At 51.3% G+C, this 23,740-nt stretch overlaps 1 protein-coding gene across 1 annotated transcript; it reads left to right on the top strand.

Annotated features, from left to right (window-relative positions):
- Positions 1 to 1,969: 1,969 nt before the first annotated feature.
- LOC117438710 (olfactory receptor 5G3-like) lies at positions 1,970 to 2,896 on the top strand. The gene has a single exon (XM_034074152.1). It carries the CDS (start codon positions 1,970 to 1,972, stop codon positions 2,894 to 2,896), a length of 927 nt encoding a protein of 308 aa, XP_033930043.1.
- The last annotated feature ends 20,844 nt before the right edge of the window (positions 2,897 to 23,740 follow it).

Raw genomic sequence — 23,740 nt, forward strand, 5'->3', positions numbered from 1 at the left:
CTGTTGGACATCCAGGCACTACATGTGGATAATCCCACTGGGGATGGAAAACTGGGCTGTCAAGTGTGTACAGAGGGAAAACAGCAGCTCCAGAGATGGAGTCACTTGTGCTTCATGTCCCGTTTGGGGCCCTCTACAAGATCTGAAATGTCCCTAAAACCCATTCTCATTCTGTTGGCAAGGTCAGACTAAATTCCTTGCATAGTCCACAAGTATGTCAGAAGCATCCTATGAGCCCTCATCACTGCTGCTGTGCAGCTGTGCTCAGGCATGGCTCATCCACTCCATGTCTCTCAGATGCCCAAACACCCCAATGCCTTTCAGAGGTGATTTCACACCCTTTGCCTGACAACAAGCAAAATCCACAGGAAGCATCATTCTCTTCATCTCCAGGTGCACTAATAAACTCCAGGAACAATTTGCTGTAAATATGTGGATTTGGGGACATGTCTTTCCCCTTCTTCCACACTGAGTGGAGGCAGTGCTGGCAAGTGACTGTCTACATAATTCACCACTGATTATTCCCATAACTTTTTAAACTGGCTTTTCCAATGCTACTTAAACAGGATTTCAGCCATGCAAAGAAGAGTTCCTGCAACCATTTCTATTCTCACCATTGCCCCTTGTTACCATCTTCCTGTAAACTCACTCCTGACTGTGGTGCCTGACATTGCTGATGGACCCTGGTACCAGCTCCCATCAGCAAGGTTCCCATCACCTCCCTGCCATGATAATGCCAACCATGGCCCTTGTGCAGCTGTAACTGCCTCAGAAATGCTCCAAAAGTGGATGTGAAAGGTGGGGTTGTTGTGTGGTTTGCTCTAAGGGAGCCCAAAGCCCTGTTGCTTGCTCTAGCTGAGGTCATCTCCTCTGGGTACACTTCATCCCCACACTAATCAGCACAGAGAAGAGATAATGACCTGCTGTGGGCTTTGTCACCTCCTGGGGCCCAAAGACATTCACAGTCCCCACATCCCATCAAATAGGAAGGGGCTTTGCTGATGCTGGTTCATTGCCAGGCTCCCTGCACAGCTCCAGCCACCTTCATCTTCACATCCATCTGCGAGAGCATCAGGAGGGCAGCAGAGACAGAGCTGAGATGTAAGTGAGGGGCAGCATCTTTCAGCCCATCATTCTCCTGTGCTTCTCTCTTGGCAACAAGCAGCAGCTCCTGTCTTCATCTCCTGCCCTCCTGCAGGCTCCTGGGCTTCTTGAGGATGCTCTGGGCTTCCCAGGGAGCTGCTTGTGCTGTGTCCTCCCCATGCAGCTGCTGAGAAGGCAGGTTTGGAGATCAGCCTCATGGAGAACACACAGGAGGGAGGGGAAACCAATACAAACCTCTGTGTAAACTTGCATAAGATCATAGCTTGCATTGGAAGGGACCTTAAAGCTCATTCAGTGCCAACTCCCTCCATCCACTACAGCAGGTTGTGGGCCAGCCTGCACTATCTATAGATCAGGAATTCATTCCAGTAACGAAGAAACCAAGCAGAGAGGAAAGGAGCAGGTGGTTGGGAAATGCCCTCAAAAGCATGAAGGATCAACTGTGCACTGTGAAAGCACCACATTTCTCTGTGTTCCAGGTGGAGCCGCATGGTCTGCAAGCCCCAGGCTCAGCACTAACGCAGGCAATGAAGTGCAGCACTAAGGTAAAGCTGCTCGGGTGTGCAACCTCCCCACTGCTTTCCACAGGGCTCAGTGCTCAGCATCTGCAGGTGAGCCAGAGGAGCAGGCACCACCTTGTGCCATGGTGTTGAAGTGCTTGAGCACCCCTTTGTTCTCCCTGTGCTGGGACAGGACTTTCCCCAACCTGTTCCTCATTGATCTGTGCCTCAACTCTCCCTTTACATCCTGCAGGACTGTCTCTGAGCAGCTCCCAGCACACAGAGGCTTTTGCACCTGGCACATCCCTGCCTGCTGGACAAGAAACCTCCAGCCAGCAGCTCACACACAAAGCACCATCCAGCCCATGGCACAAAGCAACTGCACCCAAGTGACCCAGTTCAGCCTGGTGGGGTTCACAGAGGAGCCGGTGACTCAGGGCAACTTGTTCCTGCTCTTCCTGCTCACCTACCTTGTCACCATCGTGGGCAACCTGGGCATCATCATCTTGATCAGGGCCAGCCCCCACCTCCACTCCCCCATGTATTATTTCCTGGGCAACCTGGCCTTTGTAGACCTCTGTTCTTCCACCATCATCACCCCCAAGATGTTGGTTGACTTGATGTTGGAGAAGAAGAGCATTGCTTATGCTGGGTGTGTGGCTCAGGTCTTCCTCTTTGATCTTTTCGGGATAACTGAATTCTTCTTGTTGGCTGCAATGGCCTATGACCGTTATGTGGCCATTTGCCATCCCCTGCTCTACCCCCTTGTCATGTCCCCAAAGTGCTGTTTCCAGCTGGTGACTGGCTCCTACCTCATGGGGCTGACCAATGGTGTGGGACAGACCATCAGCATGTCCACCCTGTCCTTCTGCAGCTCCAGCACCATCGACCTCTTCTTCTGTGACATTTCCCCTCTCATCTCCCTCTCCACATCCAACACCACCCTCAGCCACATCATCCTGACCACTGCAGCATCTCTCCTTGGTGTGTCCAGCAGCCTGGTTGTCCTGCTCTCCTATGTGGCCATCATCCCCACCATCCTGAGCATCAATTCAGCTGAGGGCAAGCGCAAAGCCTTCTCCACCTGCACCTCCCACCTCACCACTGTCAGTATCTTCTATGGGGCATGCTTTTTTATGTATTTATTCCCCAGCTCACACAGCTCAAGAGGAGCAGATAAATGGGCTGTGGTGCTCTACACCATAGTGACTCCCATGCTGAACCCCTTGATCTACAGCCTGAGGAATAAGGAGGTGAAGGAGGCTTTGAGGAGACTCTTGAAAATAAAGTGATATTGAATGTTTTAAGTTTAGGACCAGACAGAATGGAGATGTGGGGAGATGCTCAACTGTTTGTTAAGTTTCTCAGATGGACAACATTTGCTGGGGGAGTCTTCTGCACCTTAACTTCCATGATGCCCTGGCTGCTTTGATATCACCACCTGCATATACAAATAAGAACCTTGCAAAAGCTTTAACAATTCCCTGCACTCCAGGTATGTGCTGTGTTTTGTGTTGCACTAGTTTTGTTTGGCAAATGAGAATAAACAGAGAGTGAATTCTCCTGTTGCACTAAATCAAACTCCATTTCTAGACAGTCAGGAAGGGCCATAACAAAAGGACACAAACACCTTTAACAAGATAAATAGAGAGGAGAGGAAATACCTGGAACACTGTGCAGGAAGTAATTTTAGGTTTTGATTCTCAAACCTCATTCAATGATTCCCAGCACCATTCACCTCATTTCATTTCACACAGCAAAGACCTTAAGTTAAATCTGGTACTTGTGTGACCTCTGTAATGACTGAAGCACTTGGAAAGCTTTTTAAGACATTGTAGTAATGAATCCACACCAAAGAGCAGACACTATCAAGGAAACCCCTGTCCACTTCTCCACTCCTTTGCTTGCCATCTCCTGTAGACAGCAATGAAAGCCATGATCACCAAGGTGTCCTGAGTGGAAAAGATCATAGGAGCTATTGTTTTCTCAGCATCCTTCAGACCTGTAACATGGCAGCCCATGGCAGCCTGGAGCAATGTCATTGCCTGCCCTGATGTCTCTCCTGTTGCCTTCCTGCACAGAGAGCTGATGGGTGATGGACACACATTGTATACATAAAACACCCCAAAATACTCCAACATGTGCATTCCCTCAGCCCATAGAGCTGCAGCCTCTGCCAGGGCCGTGCTGAAACCTGGAGCCATGGCTGAGCCTTAGGGCTATCCTAGAGACATAGAATCATGGAATGCTTTGTGTTAGAAAGGAACGTGAAGATCCTCCAGCTCCAACCGCTGCCATGGGCAGGGACCCCTTCCACTGGAGCAGCTGCTGCAAGCCCCTGTGTCCAACCTGGCCTTGAGCACTGCAGGATTGGAGCATTTACCACTGCTCTGGGCAAGCAGAAGTCATGAAGTACCGTGTACCTGTGCCTGAGCCATCCCACTTATATCTTCACAATGATGCCAGCACCACATAGATATAATTCCATAGTCCTAGACTATTATCCCAATGAAACATTCACATGAGCATGGGTAGAGCAGGTCATATTGGAGGAACCAAGGTCAAGAAGCATAAAGGCATCTGGGACTGAGTTCAGCTGCCTCAACATTGACTATTAACAACTGGAGATGCCCCTGAGTCTCCCTCTGAGCTTTCAGATGTTGCTCCAGAACAACCCAACCCTTCTGAAGGTTGCATGATGTCCATGTCAAGTGCATGGCCATGTCCTTGGCCCTTCAGGACAGAGCAAATGGCAACACATTTCTATCTGAGTGCAAGCAAAGCTGACTTGGGACATTTCACTGCATCTGTCTCCTGTTCTGCAACTTAAGTGATAGTTTCCACCACCACTCATAGGAAAACATGCAAAGAAAGTGGTTTCTTAGTCCTTCAATTATCTTTTTTCTTTCCTCAATAAAGTTTTAGTCCAACTGAAAGGAAAACTAAAATAAAGCTTTTAAGACTGTTGGGAGGAGGGATTGGGAGATCTGAAGTAGTTTCATCTTCTTCAAATTTACATAAATAAAAGCTGAGTCATTAAATCAGTTTTGTGTCTCCATCTGTGCTCAGTGAAGGTGTTTCTGTAGCTCCAGGATTTGTTCAGATAAAGAGTGAGCTGCAAGAGTGCAAGTTTGAACACACACACACACACACACACTCACACTCACACTCACACACACACACACTCACACACACATATACACGCACACACACACACAAACACACACACGCACACACAAACACACACACTCACACACACACTCACACACACTCAGCTTTCTCCCCTCACTGTGTTCCCATCCCCATCACAGCCTGGGCTCAGGCTGCATGAACTGGGCTCCTTTCAGACTCTTAGAACCAACCAGGCTGCAAAAGCCCTTCAAGCTCATCCAGTCCAACCATTCCCAGCCCCGCCAAGGCCACCCCTAACCCATGGCACTGAGGCCTCGTCTCCATGGGATGTGAACCCTTGCAGGGCCAGTGCCTGCAGCCCTGGCCTGGGCAGCCTGTTCCAATGGCTGAGCACCCTGTGGGACAGGAATTGTTCCTCAGCTCCATCTAAACCTGCCCTGGTGCAGCTTGAGGCTGTTTCCTCTTGTCCCGTCTGTTGGATTCAAACAAACTGCAAACAGGTTTGAGGGGGGCAGCTGATCCAGTTTGACCTCCAGGAGGCCTTCAGATCCTGACTGCAATTAGGTTAATCCAGAGAAAGCTATTCTGAGATGCACAGACCATGCACAGAGGGTCCATGGTACAAGTCCTGATGTTCAGACCTGTTCTGGACCACATCCATCCTCCCCAGCTGCCCTAGGATGTGAGAAAACATCCTTTTATTCCCATCCATTCTAGAAGGGACCTGACTAGCTCATAACTAGACAAGGAATTGTAGATGCTGAGTCAGGTGACCCCATTCCCATGCTTATTCTACAAACCACATTGATAATGGTAGAAAAAACACATTTCTGAAAGCCAGTCAGGCATGGAGGATGGATGTAGTGGACTTGAGCTTGCCTCACAGCTGAACAGACACAAGCAAATCCATCCCAAGGCAAATAATGGCAAGAAGTTTAAAGTATGAGGTGTCATTGAGGAGGTTCAAAGATAAGGAAAAATGCAATGAGCTTCCCCAGCTCTCTATATTAGGGGGTCAAAAGCAGGAAGGGACAAAGCACCCCATTAGCAAGAACCACATTATCTGCACATGTCATGAAGACAAGGATGTCTCTTTAAGGAGAGAGTATGACCAAGCTTGTATGGGCACAGAAAGCCCTCCAGCAGGCCCCACATCCAGGCTTTCACAAGACAAGCAGTCACAGCTATTTCCATCACAAGTGATGCTGCTCACTGGCCCAAAGCAAGAAGTGCTCCTTGGGGACCAACCACCTTCCAGGAGTCATCAGCTTTAACAAGACCTTCTGGGCTTTACCAAGGAACTTTCCTCATCACCACAAAAGCTTCTCAGAACACTTGCATGTGACTTACCTCATTCTTCAGAACAAGACACCAGAGATTAATTAGCTGGGGAGAACAAGAAAGAAACTTTCTCCTTTGTTAACCAAGTTCACTTCTACAGCTGCCTTGCTTGACAGAGCTGGTCCATGCCCAAAGGCAGTGAACTGGAGGGTCAGTGTGTTGGCATGTTTGTGTCTTAAGGACAATTTCATGGGCCTGGATCATAGAATCCCAGCCTGGTTTGGGTTGAAGGGAGCTTAAAGCTCCTCCAGCTCCAAGCCCAACCCCTTCCACTGGAGCAGCTGCTCCAAGCCCCTGTGTCCAACCTGGCCTTGAGCACTGCCAGGGATGGAGCAGCCACAGCTTCTCTGGGCACCCTGTGCCAGCGCCTCAGCACCCTCCCAGGGAACAGCTTCTGCCTCAGAGCTCAGCTCAGTCTCCCCTCTCTTGGGCAGGTTCAAGCCATTCCCCTTGTTCTGTCCCTACAGGCCCTTGTCCCAAGCCCCTCTACAGCTTTCCTGCAGCCCCTTCAGGCACAGACAGGTTTATGGAGAAAAGTTTCTCTCTTATTGCTCTTACAAGACCAAACCAACACCAGTATTTTCTAAGGAAGAATTTCCTATCCATCTATGCAGAATATAAACCCTTCTTCATTAAGTTAATATCTGCTATTAGCAACCTTGATAAAAGCAAACACACAACCAGGACACTGCCTGCAGCCATTTTGATTTCCTGCTCTGTCCAGGAAGTGGTTTATGGATGCTGAGCATTGAGGTTCTGCTGGATGGGGCTTGGAGCAGCTGCTCCAGTGGAATGTGTCCCTGACTGTGGCAGGGGATGGAACTGGATGAACTTTAAGCTCCCTTCCAACCCAAACCCTCCCATGATTGCATGAAAGCTGTTTTCACCTCCTCCCTTTGGAGTGGGGTTTCTGAAGGACCCCAACACATCAGCACAGTGAGCTGATGTTTCCCATTAGGCTTAAACTGACTCTTCAGGCTATGGCCTGTGACTGCTCTCAACACAACCACATTGGAGCTGTGTCTGCCCATCACCCTTCACTGCAAGTGCAGAGAACCAAACACTTTTTCCAGAAGAAACCCCTGATATGGAGGTTTAAAATAGATCCAAGCTGAATCCAAGCCCCAGATGCATCCTTGTCTCCATAAGGGGAACCTTTGGTGACTAATTCAGATGTGGAAACTTACAATTAGATAAAATAACCCCTTGACCAGTGTGACTCAACCCTCAGACCATGGAATGAGAAATCATGAGTAAGCTGCAGCTGGGATAGAAAATCAGCTTTGCCTGGATGGACAGACAAAAGGAGAATAGGAGGTGATGGGGGAGTTCTGGACAACACCAACAGTCTTTGAGCCATGAAACAAGTTGGGCACATCTGGATACAACATATGGCCAGAAGCATGGAGCATCTGTGTCATCAGCACCAGATGACATCCAAGCAAAAGCCAACACTGCTCAGACAGTGTCTGCAAAGGCTGTTCCCAGACCAAGTTGGGTGACTGCTTATCACAGGGGATGAAATTCCACCCTGCTCCTAGGTCAGCATGGTGGTAGCTTTCCATGGGACAGGCCCACCCAGGAAAGCAAGACACCAGCTACATCCTATGGAGGAAATAAGTACATTTCCTAGGAGGAAATGAGTAGATGGGCACATGAAGCTGAGAGCTGGTCTGGATGAGGTTCCCACCACCATGGTGATGGAGACGAGTAAAACAGTCACAAAGAGCAGCTTCTACAGGTTGGAGAAGCCCAAGAGGACAAACGTGGTCACACTCAAGTGGTTTCCTCCAGACACTCTCTTGGCAGCAGGAGACAAAGAATCATGGGAAGAGATTGGATCACTTCTCTCAGCTCATAGGAACACACAGGGCATGAGGTTAAGGCAGGATTTGGGGTTTCCTCTGTGAATGCACCCAATTACTTGCAGATAAAACCATGATGGCTGAAGGTCATAAACAATATATTGAAAAATAATACATTGGTAAAATAATAGTCTGTAGTTAATGCATGGAAAACATTATCTTAAGTCTTAAATGCTGAACCTCTGGCTGGGCTGTTATGGAAGGAATTGGTGCTGTAAAACATCAGCATTTTCCCATGAACATCCAAATAATTTATAACAAGTAGGCTTGTTTGGGATGATTTCTTTCCTGTTGGGAGGATTGCTCTTCTTTAAGGACAAGTAAATACAATAATATCATGCCTTCATTTGCCACATGAATTAGTGATGCATTAAATAGATAAGAGGTCAAATCGCAGTGATTTTCTGACTCTACAGGTATGTTTGTGTCCGGCCTCTGGTCAAATGTTCACTGCAGAAAGTCCCTTGACCCACCACCAATGCTCTTCTCAGGGTGCTGGTGGCTGCCTTTGCTGCAAGGACACATTGATGGCTCCTTTCAACACAGAGGACACCACAACCACCTTGTCCCTCTCTGCTAAGGTGCCCCCAGCCTGTCTTGGTGCTTGGAGCAACTGTTCCCCATGGGCAGAACTCAGCATTTTTCCTTTCTGAAGTCTGTGTGATTCCACCTGCACATTTTGGACCCAAAATTGGCCTTTGAAAAGCCATTTTGCTTCATATTCTCCAAATTTAAATATCCTCAGGGTAGCTCTTTGGTGCTCGCAAAAGGAGGACATGAAACCAAGAGTGGGACATATTGCATGCAGGGAAAAGCAGCTGACAGCAGACAGGGTTTTGCTAAAGCTTTAACACCTTCAGATGGGTTCAGAAGGTCCAGATGAAGTCCACAGCTCCCAGCATGCCCCGGGGCGCTCCTCCTGCTGCCAGGCCCTGCTGGGCCACCGTCCCCTGGCCATAGGCCAGAGGGAGCAGGAGAAGGGCAGGAGCCGGAGAGGTGAGGAGCTCACCTGTGGGCTGGGGCTGTGCTGGGGTTGGTCCATGTCCCGTCTGCTTCTGCCCCACTTGTCAGCACAACCAAACATCTGCTTGTGTCCCTCACCAGTAGAGCTGAGCATCTGCTTTTGTGTCTTACCAGTAGAGCTGAGCATCTGCTTTTGTCCCTTACCAGTAGAGCTGAGCATCTGCTTTTGTGTCTTACCAGTAGAGCTGAGCATCTGCTTTTGTCCCTTACCAGTAGAGCTGAGCATCTGCTTTTGTGTCTTACCAGTAGAGCTGAGCATCTGCTTTTGTCCCTTACCAGTAGAGCTGAGCATCTGCTTTTGTCCCTTAGCAGTAGAACTAAGCATCTGCTTCTCCCCCTCATCAGTAGTCGATGCCTTGGCATGTTAAGTACTTAAGAAAGACAATACTTTTATTTAAGCAAAGGAATTCCTTTAACCCCCTGTTGTGGTTTAAACCAAGTCCCCCAACTCCCGGAGAGTTAGGAAGGAAAATCCAAGGAATGTAGCCCCCACGGATTGAGATAAGAACTGTTTAATAGCTAAGGCCTAACACAATAATAATGATACAGCCAATAACAAGTGAAAAGAATACAACACCTCACCAGCCACCAACCCATAACTCACTCCACCCTGCCCGGCCGAGCACCACGTGCTCCTGCCTCCATTTTCCTCTCGAGCTCCATCCCTCCTGCTCTCTCTCCCAGCTGCATCCTGGGCATCACGTGCTATGGTATGGAATACCTCATTGGCTAGCCTGGGTCAGGTGTCCTGTCTCTCCTTCCTCCCAGCCTCCCCTCCTCCACCTGGCTGGAGCATGTGCCCAGAAAAAACCTTGAACAAAACCACCCTCAAAACATGCTCAAACCATGACATTATCCACCCCTTATTCCATACCATTCACGTCATGCCCAGATCCCACATTTCCAATACACCCTCACTCTTAAGTCCACCCCTCGATCATGACACATCTCTATGTTGCATCTCTGGACTGATGGCCTGAAGTATCTGGGCCCACCAGGCTCAAAATCATTCACTGTCCCCTTCAGCAGTTCTACAGCTTGCTGCTGGGGACTCCATACAACTGCCTTCCACTTCCAATGCTTCCAAAGCACTGGAGGGGCCCAGTGGATCAGACACTTGGCCATACTGTCCCACATGCCCTGCCACTCATGACTGTCCAGCCTTGGGAACAGTCTCCTGGTGCTCCTATATCCTCGTCTAACCCTAGACAAGACCCAGACCTGGCTCTGCTTAACTTTTGGGATCAGGCAAAATGATTGTGGATAGAACACACTCTGTGTGTGTGTCAACAGGCTGACCCCTATTACAATCACCAGGCAGGTCCCAAGGGCACCCAAAAACCATTCAAAACCATCAGAACTCTCAGCTGCTGCTGCTGCACTTGTCACTGGGGCTGATGTAGCTGCCGTGCTTGCCAGCTCTCCCACCACCAGCTTCTCTTCTCCCGAGTCCAGATCTTCCTCCTCTGCCTTGCTGGGAAGTGCTGCCTGGTCTCCTGCATCCTGCTGGGGCTCGGCGGGTGACTGCCGGGGGACACTCTCGGCCGTCGGGGGGCTGGGAACAGCCACGGGACTCACCTCCCCTGCTGCCTGATCCTGCTGCTCAGCTACCGCCCTGCTCCGCTCCTCCCCCGCCTGCTCCCGCTGCTCTGCCACAGCCGTTTGGTTCCCCGTGCCGCTCTCCCTGGCAGCCTCAGCTGCCGGCAGCTCCCGGGGCAGCTCCTTCCTGGCTTCACGCAGCTCCACACAGACGACGACGAGGATAAGGACAAGGATGGTGAAGAGCAGCGGGACGGCCTGGTACAAGTCCAAGTCCACGGCCACGTCCATCCCTCCCTGCTGCCAGAGCCCCACCGTATTACAAGCCTCCGACACAAACACAAACACATCCAATCCATACACCAAGTACCCGGTAAAATCCCGAAACAGCGAGATCCAGAGAAAAACCTCTAAGAGCCAATAAATCAGCATTGTGACAAGAGACCATAAATCCGCTCAGATCTGTTCTTATCTCAAACCTTCGGGCCCCACGTTGGGCGCCAAAAAATGTCGTGGTTTAAACCAAGTCCCCCAACTCCCGGAGAGTTAGGAAGGAGAATTCAAAGAATGTAGCCCCCACGGATTGAGATAAGAACGGTTTAATTGCTAAGGCATAACACAAAACCCCTACTGCCATTCACTACTACAAATAATAATGATACAGCAAACAGCAAGTGAAAAGAATACAACACCCCACCAGCCACCGACCCATAACTCACTCCACCCTGCCCGGCTGAGCACCATGTGCTCCCTGCTCCATTTTCCTCCACAGCTCTCTCCCCCAGCCTTCTCTTTCCCAGTATGCATCCTGGGCATCACGTGCTATGGTATGGAATACCTCATTGACTAGCCTGGGTCAGGTGTCCTGTCCCTCCTTCCTCCCGGACTCCCCTCCTCCACCTGGCTGGAAAAAAAAACCTTGAACAAAAACACCCTCAAAACATGCTCAAACCATGACACGAACCCAAAGCAATGTTGGGGTCTCACCAGTGCATTCCAGTCCCAGAGCATCTTGGGGGACACCCAAGGCAGGTGCTGGGGAGACCCCACTTTTCAGGACACCCCTTTTTTAGCAGCTCTGTGCCACTGTGCTGAGCTTTGGGAGGTTTAGAGCTGCAGGCTCTGGGTTTGGGGGGATTTGCGGGGATCCTGGGGGGATTTGGAGGATTCAGGCTTGTCCCCAAAACACCTCGGGTGGCTCAGGTATTTGGGGGACTTGCCATATCCCGAAAATGGGAGTCCATCAATTGCAGGGCAGACAAATCTCATTGGATGCCCAAGCGAGCCCCGTGTCCAAAAATGGGAGGACTTTGAGGGGTTGGAGGGATTTGCTGGTTCAAGGAACATTTGGGGGTTCAGGGGGGTTCCCCAAATCTTGTGTAAGAGGCACATTATATTGGGGGAACTCCCATGTGCCGAAAATGGGGGGTACCTGGTTCCCAGGGCACCCTGAGTCACTCTTGGGTGAGCAGCGTTCCCCCAGGGTGGAGATGGGTTGAGAGGGAGAGTTTTGGGGTTCAGAGGGGATTTGGGCATTGGGGGAGATACCCAAAACTCCCCGGGGGGGGTGCAGGGATTTGGAGAACACCCAATGTCCCAAAACTGGGGGTTACATTTGTGCCAGGGTACCCTGACTCTTCAGTGCCCCTGTTGGCCTATGGCAGTAAATGGGGGGACTTGGGGTTCAGAAGGGAACTGGAGGTTTTGAGGGATTTGCAGGTTCATGGGAATGTGCCCAAGCTCTGCAGGGGCAGAGGAATTTGAGGGACCAATGGAGCCCTCAAACAGGGGCTACAGCCACCAGAGACCATCCCACAGATCATTGGGGAGGGGGGAACCGCAGATACGAGGGGCACCTTACCAGGTTTTGGGGCTGCAGCTGGGGGGTTCTCCCTAAATCTGACCTGTGAGGATGCTGGTGATGAGCTCATCCCTCTGCCCAGGGGGGGATGAAACTAAGGGGGTGTTCCTGGGATCTGGGGTGACCCTTGCACTTCCCAGGCTCTGAGAGGGAGGGAGAAGTTCTCCTGCCCTGAGACCTTCTGAGCACCTCTGATCCCAGCAGCTCCTGCACACAGAAGGCTCCTGCTTTGCCCCCAGCACCTCTGCAGGCAGAGCTGAGCTCCAAGCACATCAACAAGCCCAGGGCTGAGCTCCTCCTCACCCATGCCCTGCTCCTACAGCTGCCATGGCACCAGCACATCTCCTGACAGCTTCTCCTCCCTTCACAGCAGCACCCACAATGTCTTTGCAGCCACACTCAAACAGGATGGCAAAGTCAAAGCACACGGCCCTGGATGTGCAGGGCAGCCACGGCAGATGCAGCTCCCGACCCTCAGAGGAGGGGTCTCCTGTGCACTGGTTCCTGCAGGGCTCTGGCTCCTGCAATAGCCCCCGCTCAGCTCAGCGTGGGGGCCCCATTTGTCACAATGGGCAAATCCACAGCGACCGCCAGGGCTTTGTGATGGCGGCAGCATCGTGCCCATGGCCACTGGGCACCCAGGGGTGCTGCGGGAGTCACTGCAAGGGGGGGGCACCAGGCTCTGCCCAGCCGGCTCGGGGAGGTCCCTCCCGGGCTGCTCTTCCTCAGTGCCTTTGGTGCGGAGGTGCAGCATGCGAGGGGTCACAGCTCAGCCTGGGCAATGGAACAGGCGTCACGGCACCTACGGCAAGTGCAGAGTGACCCACATTGGCACAGCAGAGAATCCTGGAATCCCAGACTGGGTTGGGCTGGAAGGGACCTTAAAGCTCATCCAGCTCCAACCCCTGCCATGGGCAGGGACACCTTCCACTGGAGCAGCTTGATCCCATGGCCTGTGTCTCTGTGCACTCCCAGAGCATCCTGGGGATACCCCTAGAGAATCCCAGAGAATGCTGCAGCACCTCCAGAGCACCCCATGGACCCAGTCAGAGCTCATGCATCACAATGACCTTGGGGACATGGGGACCACAGGGGTGGCTGATTCTGGAACTCCCCATGTTCAGGTGTGCGAGGCCATGGAACCCACAGAACCCCTCAGCAGTGGCAGCAGCATCTCAGAAACAGACCAAACAATGGAAATATTTGTAACCCTGAGGAGTTTCACTGAATCGGGATATTAAGGAAGTAACAGAGTGGAAAGTTACTGCTGAGCACTTAGGAGACTATCAAAGGGATGCCAGACACAAAATAAAGGTGTTCAGATTTCACCAGAACTGGAGTCCATCTTTGATACCCCACAGAACAGGGTGCCCACAGAAGCTGTGTCTGCCCCATGGCTGCTGTGTTCAAGGCCAGGTTGCACACAGGGCCATGGGATCAACCTGCTCTAGTGGAAGGTGTCCCTGCCCATGGCAGGGGTTGGAGCTGCATGAGCTCTAAGGTCCCTCCCAGCCCAAAGCGGGTGGCAGCCCATGATGCTGGCATGCACTGCCATGGGCTCCCTGGCAGGTGAGTGCTGGGCCTGGCTCTTGCCCTGGCTTTTTGGGCACTGCAGTGGGTGCTGCATGTGAGGAGGGATGTGGGAAGAGGCTCTGTGCTGGCTGAGGTGCCATGGTCCTGCTGGGACCTGGGCTTCCCACCCAGGAACCCTGTGGGCAGGGACTGGGGCTTTGTCACTGCTGTCATTGCAAGCAGGGCATCCCCTCTCCAAGGAGGTTGTGTTGTTCTCTGCTCCCTTCCCACTTCTGCCTAGGACACCTCATATCTGCAGCCCAGCAGCACTGCCTGTAGCACCCCCAAAGTGAACCTCACCCCACCATCACCATGGGCCATGCCAAATGAAACTGGGGACCCAAAATTCTGAATGGTCCCACCCCCAACTGGAGATGCCCAAAAAAACTGCTTCCCGCTAACCAAAGACACCAGCCTAAAAACCCTCCTTGTTGCCCCCAAACCACACACCATGGAGCACACCCAACCCCCACCCGCTCTGGTATCAGGAAACTGCAGGGGGGAGGTAACCCCAGAGTGGGGGGTGCCTAAGTTGTGGGGTCCCCACAAAGAAAGCCCCAGCCAGGAGGTCGGGTGGGGGATGAGCTGGAGCATCTGCAGCAGGGTCTGGGAGCGCTGGGATATTGAAACCCCAGCAGTATCTGGGCCTATATTGTCTGTACTGGTGCAAACTGGTCCATACTGCTCCAAGCTGGGATGTGTAAATCTGTGGACAGCACCAAGTTGGGTGGGAGCATTGATCTGCTGGTTTCTACTTGGTTTGTGACATTGCTCGGGTGGAACTTTGACATCATGTAGTGCTTCCCACACTGCTGGTGCTGCTTCCCCTGCCTCTGGGGGGGAATCTCCTCTGATTCAGACATCATCTATATAATGGTACATTTTCACCTGCTGAGGAAGTCAGACTGCTGATAGGAGTTCAGCAAGTGCAGCACGAACACCTGGGGGTGAAGGCTGGTAAAGGTTTGCTGGAGACCTTCCTAAGTAAAAACAGATTTTCCTTCTCCTCCTCTTGCAGAGGAACCATATCAAGAACATCTCCTTTCACCTCATGCTGCCATCCAGATCTGTGCAGCTGCTTGCAAAGTCTCTGCAAGTCTGCAATGTTTGGTGCAGCAGCTCTCAAGGACCTGTGTTAGCATTAAAACACCTGCAGTCAATTGTTAACCACCTTCTTCAACCAGGTTCATGACTCACCAAACTGGTGAGTTCCATGAGGAGTGAGTTCTGGAAATGAGGTTTTGCTTTCCCAAATCAGCTGTGACCTGAGAGATTCCCTTTTGTGCTGCTGCAGACAGTGGGGACTGTGGGACATTGGTGATCTTTGAATCCCACCTCCTGTGGGTTTGTGGTGACCACAGGACAGAGCTGAGTCCCCTTCCAGCCCCAGGGTTACAATCCCAGGATTCAGCTAACCAGGCTGAATCCCTTCCTTCAGCAGGGGTAAAGGAGATCCCAGCATGTCCTGGCCTGCCTGTCCTGTCTGATGATGGGACAAGGAACAGGCTGCCCACAGAAGTGGTTGTGTCACCATCCATGGAGGTACATAAAAGATCTCTTAGGTATATAAAAAGACCTTTTATATATATGGAGGCATATAAAATGCCTCTTAGACATATAAAAAGACCTTTTACACACATGGACATCTACATCTACATCTACAAAAGTAGGGATTTAAAACCTGGCTGTAGTATCCCAGAGCATCCCTTCCCTTGTTCTCCTGCCGTGCTCCTGCTCATACAGCCCACGATGCTGCTGTCCTCCCTTGCTGCCAGGGCACAGCTGCCTCCTGTCCAGCTCCTGCCCACCCAGACCTTTCCCATGGGCTGCTCCCAGCCAGGCAGCCCCAGCCTGGGCCATTGCAGGGCAGTCCCCTGCAGGGACCCCTGTGTCCCCTGCTCTCCTGCCCAGGACACCCTGAGAGCTCTGCAGCCCCCCCCATGCCATCCCATCTCCTCACACCAGCACAACAGCTCCGACCCTTGGGCTCCTCAAGAGCTCTTCCTGCTGCAGGCACAGAGCAGCCATCCCAGAGCTGGAGCAGCCACAAAGCTGCTTTCATTCCCCTTCATTCCTGCCACAGGAGGACATAGCACAGAGAAGAAGTTGCTGCAGGATCTTTTACTCAAACACAGTGACAGACCCATTGACACCAAGTCTGTGGGTCAGACAAGGTGTGTGGATACATAAGAAGCAGGGGATGAAAACTGACATGTCTTTGAAGACAGGAGCATCACAAGGGGAAAAAGCCCAACTGTGCCCCCAGCTGCCCCAGTGCTGCTGAAATCCATGCCCAGCTCTGAGCACATGGGGCAGCAGTTTGCTCAGATGAACATCTCCAGCATGGCCACCTGCATGGGGACATCCCTGGGCAGTAACATCATCCCGGGCAGCAACATCCACCCCAGCTCCTCTGCTGCCCCCCCACAACCAATGCCTTCAAGTGACTGAGGAGCTGCTCACCCCAACTACACTATCCCACAGACCACCAATGCCAACCTGAGCCTGGGAGGATTCATCACCATCGGGATGGAGCCCCATGGGCGATGTGGGCTTGTGGAGATGGACGTGGAAGCATCCCAGCCTGGCAGAGCAGAGAAGTGGGGGATGAAGTGGGGGATGAAGGGCAGGGGCAGCACCTTGCCAAAGCCACCCAGCAAGCGCAGGGCTCTTGCAGCCAGCCCGGGGATGCCAGGGGAGGAGTAGAGCAGAGCAGGGGTGAGGTGGGGATGGGGGCAGCAGGAGGAGGGGAGGCATTGAGGCCTGAGGGGTGTTCTAGTAGAGTTTATGAGTGTTCTTTCTTGTTTCCATCCAAAAAGAGCTCTCCAGAACCGCTCTGTGCCTGTGTGGGATGGGGAGGGAGTGCAGGGAGCACAGGGAAATGGCACCCAAGAGGTGCAAAAGCCAAGGCAAGGTGACAGCCAGGGGACCTGGGGACCTGCAATGCACCAGGGGAGGCAGCTGATGAACCCAGGTTTGACTCCAATGGGGTTTGTATGATTGCGGTGGCTGTTGGTGCCCTGCCACGTGTCACAGGCAGCGGGTACTGCACTGCAGGGAGCAGGGCTGGAGCTGCTGGAGCCTGGGGATGGAAAAGAAGCCTGGAAAGGGGAGAGTGAGCAGCCCTGGAACAGCAGAGCTGAGAAGCGGCTGCAGAAGGGCTCTGCTGTGGGGCTGAAAGCCAAGGCTGGGGCAGGCGAAAGGAGAGACTGCAGAGCCTCAGCCCTTGGGCTGCTCTCAGAGGAGGTGGCTGCTGCCCTTGATCCTGGCTGTTCTCCAGGCCTGAGCTGCCCTCAGCGCTCTCCAGTGGCCTCTGCCCAGGCCAGCAGCAGACACAGGATGTTCTGCACCAATGTCTGCAGCTGATCCTGGGGCTGCCTCAGTGCTGAGAGCTCTTCTGCAGCCAAATGCAGATCGTGTTTTACAGTCCTACAGTCACAGCCTGGTTTGGGGTGGAAGGGACCTTAAATCCCCAGAGGGATTCACAGCATCCCACAACCAGAGCATCCCATACAGATTCACAGCATCCGACAAGCAGAGCATCCTATAGGGATTTAGAGAATCCCAGAGGTCTCCATGGCATCCTATATAGAGCATCCTGCAAGCAGAGCATCCCCTACAGATTCATATCATCCCACAAGCAGAGCATCTCATAGGGGTTCAGAACATCCCACAAGCAGAGCATCCTATAGGGATTTAGAGAATCTCAGAGGCCTCCATAGCATCCCATAGGGATTCAGAGGATCCTGCAAGCAGAACATCCCACAGGTTTTCAGAGCATCCACAGGGCTCCAGAGCACCCCATAGGGATTTAAATCATCCCAAGACAATCAGACTCTCCCATCTCCCCATATGCCCTGCCCCCCTCCATGGAACTCCCCCCCGCCATGGAACTTCCCCCTCTATGACATCAGCCCCAGCACCAAGGCACCTGCATCCAGCACCCGTATCCCTGGGGCAGTTGTGCTTTGGGCACAGAGGTGGTTGCAGCTCCTTGATAGCAGCTCCTTGGTAGCAGCTCCTTCGTGCCACCCTTAGTGGTGGTGGCAGCTCCTTGGGGGTACCTCCTTGGTGTCACCTGTTTGGGGTGGAAGGGACTTTAAATCCCCATAGGGATTCACAGCATCCCAGAAGCAGAGCAACCCATACAGATTCAAATCCTCCCACAAGCAGAGCATCCCATAGATGTTCAGAGCATCCCACAAGCAGAGCATCCAATAGGAATTTAGAGAATCCCAGAGAGCTCCGTATCATCCCATGAGGATTTTGAGCATCCTGCAAGCAGAACATCCCATAGGGATTGAGAGCATCCCCCAAGCAGAGCATCCCGTAGGGGTTCAGAGAATCTCACATGTGTTCAGAGCATCCACAGTGATTCACAGCATCCCACAGCCAGAGATCCCACAGGGCACCAGAGCTTCCCACAGGGATTCAAATTATCCCAAGACAATCAGACTCTCCCATCTCCGCATAAGGCTGCCCCCCTCCATGGAACACCCCCCATGGAACCTACCTCTCTATGACATCAGCCCCAGCCCCAGGGGACCTGCATCCAGCACCCCTAATCCTGGGGCAGCTGTGCTTTGGGTGCAGAGGTGGTTGCAGCTCCTTGGCTGCAGCTTCTTCGTCGCAGCATCTTGGTGTCACCATTAATGGTGGTGGCAGCTCCTTGGTGGTACTTCCTTGGTGTCACCTGGTTTGGGGTGGAAGGGACCCCCATAGGGACTCACAGGATCCCACAAGCAGAGCACCTCATAGGTGTTCCGAGCATCCCATAGGTGTTCAGAGCATCCCACAAGCAGAGAATCCCATACTGATTCAAAGTATCTCACAAGCAGAGCATCCTGTAGAGGTTAAGAGCATCCCACAAGCACAGCATCCTTTAGGGATTTAGAGAGTCCCATAGGGATCCATAGCATCCCATTGGGATTTACAGCATCCTAGAAGCAGAGCATCCCATAGGGATTCAGAACATCCCACAAGCAGAGCATCCCCTAGGGGTTCAGAGCATCTCACAGGGCTTCAGAGCACCCCACAGGGATTCACAGCATTCCAGAACCAGAGCATTCCACAGAGCTCCAGAGCATCCCATAGTGATTCAAATCATCTCCAGCCCATCAGACTCTCCCAGCTCCCCATGTGCTTCGCCCCCCTCCATGGAACCTCCCTCCCCCCTTTTAAACAGAGAAAGAATAAGTTTTACATACTGTAAACTGTGAACAAAACCAGTAAGAAGAGGACTTGATCTTACCAAGTGCTGCCTTATTCAGCCCTGCAGATTGAGGAGATCCTTCAAGTCTTGGGGTGACCGGATGCAGCACTTGCCTGAGCCTATGGGAACAAGGTTTCCTTCTGTCCTGGCTCAACCTCTCCTCTCTCACTATCCCCCATTGCCTTTTGTCCTCTTACCAGGCACCATGGAGAGGAGCCTGGCTCTGTATTCTAGAATCATAGACCCATAGAATAGTTAGGGTTGGAAAGGACCTTGAGATCATGGACTTCCAAGCCCCTTGCCACGGGCAGAGACACCACTCACTAGACCATGTCAGCCAAGACTCCATCCAGCCTGGCCTTGAACCCTGCCAGGGATGGAGCACCCACAGCCTCTGGGCAACGTGTTCCAGGGCCTCAGCACCCTCACAGTAAAGGACTTTTTCCTTATATCCAATCTGAACATCCCAGTTTAAGTTTGAACCAGTTACCCGATGGGGTGTCCCATAGATGAGCATAGAGGAGCACCCTATTGGGTGCTGCAGGGACAAGGGGTGCCCCATAGATGAGCATCATCCCACCCCATAGGATACTGCAGGGACAAGGGAGCCTATGAGGTGCCCCATAGTTGTGCTGTGCCACCGCATGGGGTGCTGGAGAGCAAGTGGGGCTCCCCCAGTCCCACCACCCCACTGGTGGTGACTCTGGAAATGATGAACAGTCATGTTCCAGACCTGGTTTAGGTCTCTTCTTAATGCGGACAGAAGCTGAGTTCAGCAGCAGCATCTCCCTGTGGAATACCAGGAGCCCCGCAGGCTGGTGCCACTGACCCACAGCTGTGCCAGGAGCCATGCACCAGCCAGGGCAAGGACACAAGGATGAGGACATGGAGCCAAGCTGGCGCTGCCATCACCGTTAAGGGTGACACCAAGGAGCTGCAACCAAGGAGCTGCTGCCTCCACTGTGCCCAGAGCACAACTGCCCCAGGGATACGGGTGCTGGATGCATCCCTTAGTGCTGCAACCACCAGTGCTGGTTCCCTGTTGGAGAAGACTCAGCCGAAGTCAAGAGCGTGCTCAATATGAGTTACATTTCTTGCTTGCTTTATTGATCACGATCGCCTGTATTTATATAGTCAGTGATAGTCCACACGCTCCTAAACACTCTTTCATTGGTTACATTGGTTTGTCCACACATCTATCTACACATAGCTATTGACTAAGCTAGAATTTCCATGTTAGTCTCTGCTTACAATAGCTCAGTGTATTATACTTGGATCCATACACAATCAGTGGCTGTATTAAGATCGCACACATCACCAATAGCTGCTGTATCAGTGGGTACATGTCCAGTGTAGCACACAGCAGCTCAGATACAATTGGTCACGTTAAGCGGATGAGAGCCTGGTCTCCAAAGCTTGCTCACAGTTCACTGCTGTGTCTTAGCACATCCCAGGTTCTTCTCCTCTTGCTCGCACTGCTACTGCTGCTGCTTTACCCACGGCTTTCTTCATCCTCGGTTCCTGCCCAGCTCCACGTAGGCTCTGCTGACTTGGGATTGTGGCTGCACTGCTCAGAAACACCATCTGCTAATGCTGAAACATCAGGATTGGGCACAAGATGCCCACTGCTTTGCAGCCAGAACACAACCATAGAGCCCCATTGTTGTCCCATAGAGCCCCATGATTGCCCAATTATTACCACATATAGCCCAATTATAACCCCATAGAGCCCTATTGTTGCCTCATAGAGTGCCATTATTCCACAATTATTACCATATAGAGCCCTATTATTACACCATAAAGCCCCATTGTTGCCTCATAGAGCCCCATTATTGCCCAATTATTACCACATAGAGCCTCATTATTACCCCATAAAGCCCCACTGTTGCCTCATAGAGCCCCATTATTGCCCAATTATTACCACATAGAGACCCATAATTACCCCATAAAGCCCCATTGTTCCCTCATAGAGCCCCATTATTACCCCATAAAGCCCCATTGTTGCCTCATAGAGCCCCATTATTGCCCAATTATTACCACATAGAGCCCCATTGTTAGCCCATTGTTGCCTCATAGTGCCCCATTATTGCCCAATTATTACCACATAGAGCCTCATTATTGCCTCATAGAGCCCCGTTATTGCCCAACTATTACCACATAGAGCCCCATTATTACCCCATAAAGCCCCATTGTTGCCTCATAGAGCCCCATTATTACCCCATAGAGCCTCATAGTTGCTCAATTGTTGCCTCATAGAGCCCCATTATTGCCCAATTATTACCACATAGAGCCCAATTATTGCCCCATAAATCCAAATTGTTGCCTCATAGAGCCCCATTATTGCCCAATTATTACCACATAGAGCTCCATTATTACCCCATAAGGCCCCACTGTTGCCACATAGAGCCCCATTATTGCCCCGTAAAGCCCCCTGGTTGCCTCATAGAACGCAATTGTTGCTTAATTATTACCACATAGAGCCTTATTATTACCCCATAGAGCCCCATTGTTGCTCCATTTTTGCCGCGTACTGTTCCATTATTGCCCAATCATTACCACATAGAGCCCCATTATTACCACATAAACCCCCATTGTTGCCATACAGAGCCCCATTATTACACTATATAGCCCCATAGTTGCTCCATTGTTGCCTCATAGAGCCCCATTACTGCCCAATTATTACCACATAGAGCCCCATTATTGCCAAATAAAGCCCCATTGTTGCCTCATACAGCCCCATTATTGCCCAATTATTACCACATAGAGCCTTATTATTACCCCATAGAGCCCCATTGTTGGTCCATTTTTGCCTCATAGTGTTCCATTATTGCCAATTATTACCACATAGAGCCCCATTATTACCCCATAAAGCCCCATTGTTGCCTCAGACAGCCACATTATTGCCCAATTATTACCACAAAGAGCCCCATTATTACCCCGTAAAGCCCCATTGTTCCCTCATAGAGCCCCATTAATACCCCATAGAGCCCCACTGTTGCCTCATAGAGCCCCATTATTGCCCAATTATTACCACATAGAGCCCCATTATTACGCCATAAAGCCCCATTGTTGCCTCATACAGCCCCATTATTGCCCAATTATTACCACATAGAGCCCCATTATTACCCCATAAAGCCCCATTGTTCCCTCATAGAGCTCCATTATTGCCCAACTGTTGCCTCATAGAGCCCCATTATTACCCCATAAAGCCCCATTGTTGCCCCATTGTTGCCTCATAGAGCCCCGTCATTGCCCAATTATTACCACATAGAGCCCCATTATTGCCCCATAAAGCCCCATTGTTGCCTCATAGAGCCCCATTATTACACCATAGAGTCCCATTGTTGCCCCATTGTTGCCTCATAGAGCCCCATTCTTGCCCAATAATTACCACATAGAGCCCCATTATTACCCCATAAAGCCACATTGTCCCCCATTTAGCCCCATTATTACCTCAGACTTGCCCCATTGGTGCCTCATAGTGCCTCATTATTGCCCAATTATTATCACATAGAGCCCCTTTATTGCCCCATAAAGCCTCATTGTTGCGTCATAGAGCCCCGTTATTACCCCATAGAGCCCTATTGTTGCCCCATTCTTGCCTCATAGAGCCCCATTTTTGCCCAATTATTGACTCATAGAGCCTCATTATTACCCCATAAAGCCCCATTGTTGCCTCATAGAGCCCCGTCATTTCCCAATTATTACCACATAGAGCCCCATTATTACCCCATAAAGCCACATTGTTCCCCCATTTAGCCCCATTATTACCTCAGACTTGCCCCATTGCTGCCTCATAGTGCCTCATTATTGCCCAGTTATTATCATATAGAGCCCCATTATTGCCCCATAAAGCCCCATTGTTGCCTCATAGAGCCCCATTCTTGCCCAATAATTACCACATAGAGCCCCATTATTACCCCATAGAGCCCCATTGTTGCCACATTGGTGCCTCATAGAGCCCCATTATTACCCCATAGAGCCCCATTGTTGCCTCATTGTTGCCTCATAGAGCCCCATTATTGCCCAACTATTACCCCATAGAGCCCCATTATTACCCCATAAAGCCACATTGTTGCCTCATAGAGCCCCATTATTGCCCAACTATTACCACATAGAGCCCCATTGTTAGCCCATTGTTGCCTCATAGTGCCCCATTATTGCCCAATTATTACCACATAGAGCCTCATTATTGCCTCATAGAGCCCCGTTATTGCCCAACTATTACCACATAGAGCCCCATTATTACCCCATAAAGCCCCATTGTTGCCTCATAGAGCCCCATTATTACCCCATAGAGCCTCATAGTTGCTCCATTGTTGCCTCATAGAGCCCCATTATTGCCCAATTATTACCACATAGAGCTCCATTATTACCCCATAAGGCCCCACTGTTGCCACATAGAGCCCCATTATTGCCCCGTAAAGCCCCCTGGTTGCCTCATAGAACGCAATTGTTGCTTAATTATTACCACATAGAGCCTTATTATTACCCCATAGAGCCCCATTGTTGCTCCATTTTTGCCGCGTACTGTTCCATTATTGCCCAATCATTACCACATAGAGCCCCATTATTACCACATAAACCCCCA

The sequence above is a fragment of the Melopsittacus undulatus genome, unplaced genomic scaffold (assembly GCF_012275295.1).
Source record: "Melopsittacus undulatus isolate bMelUnd1 unplaced genomic scaffold, bMelUnd1.mat.Z mat_scaffold_56_arrow_ctg1, whole genome shotgun sequence".
Classification (NCBI taxonomy): domain Eukaryota; kingdom Metazoa; phylum Chordata; class Aves; order Psittaciformes; family Psittaculidae; genus Melopsittacus; species Melopsittacus undulatus.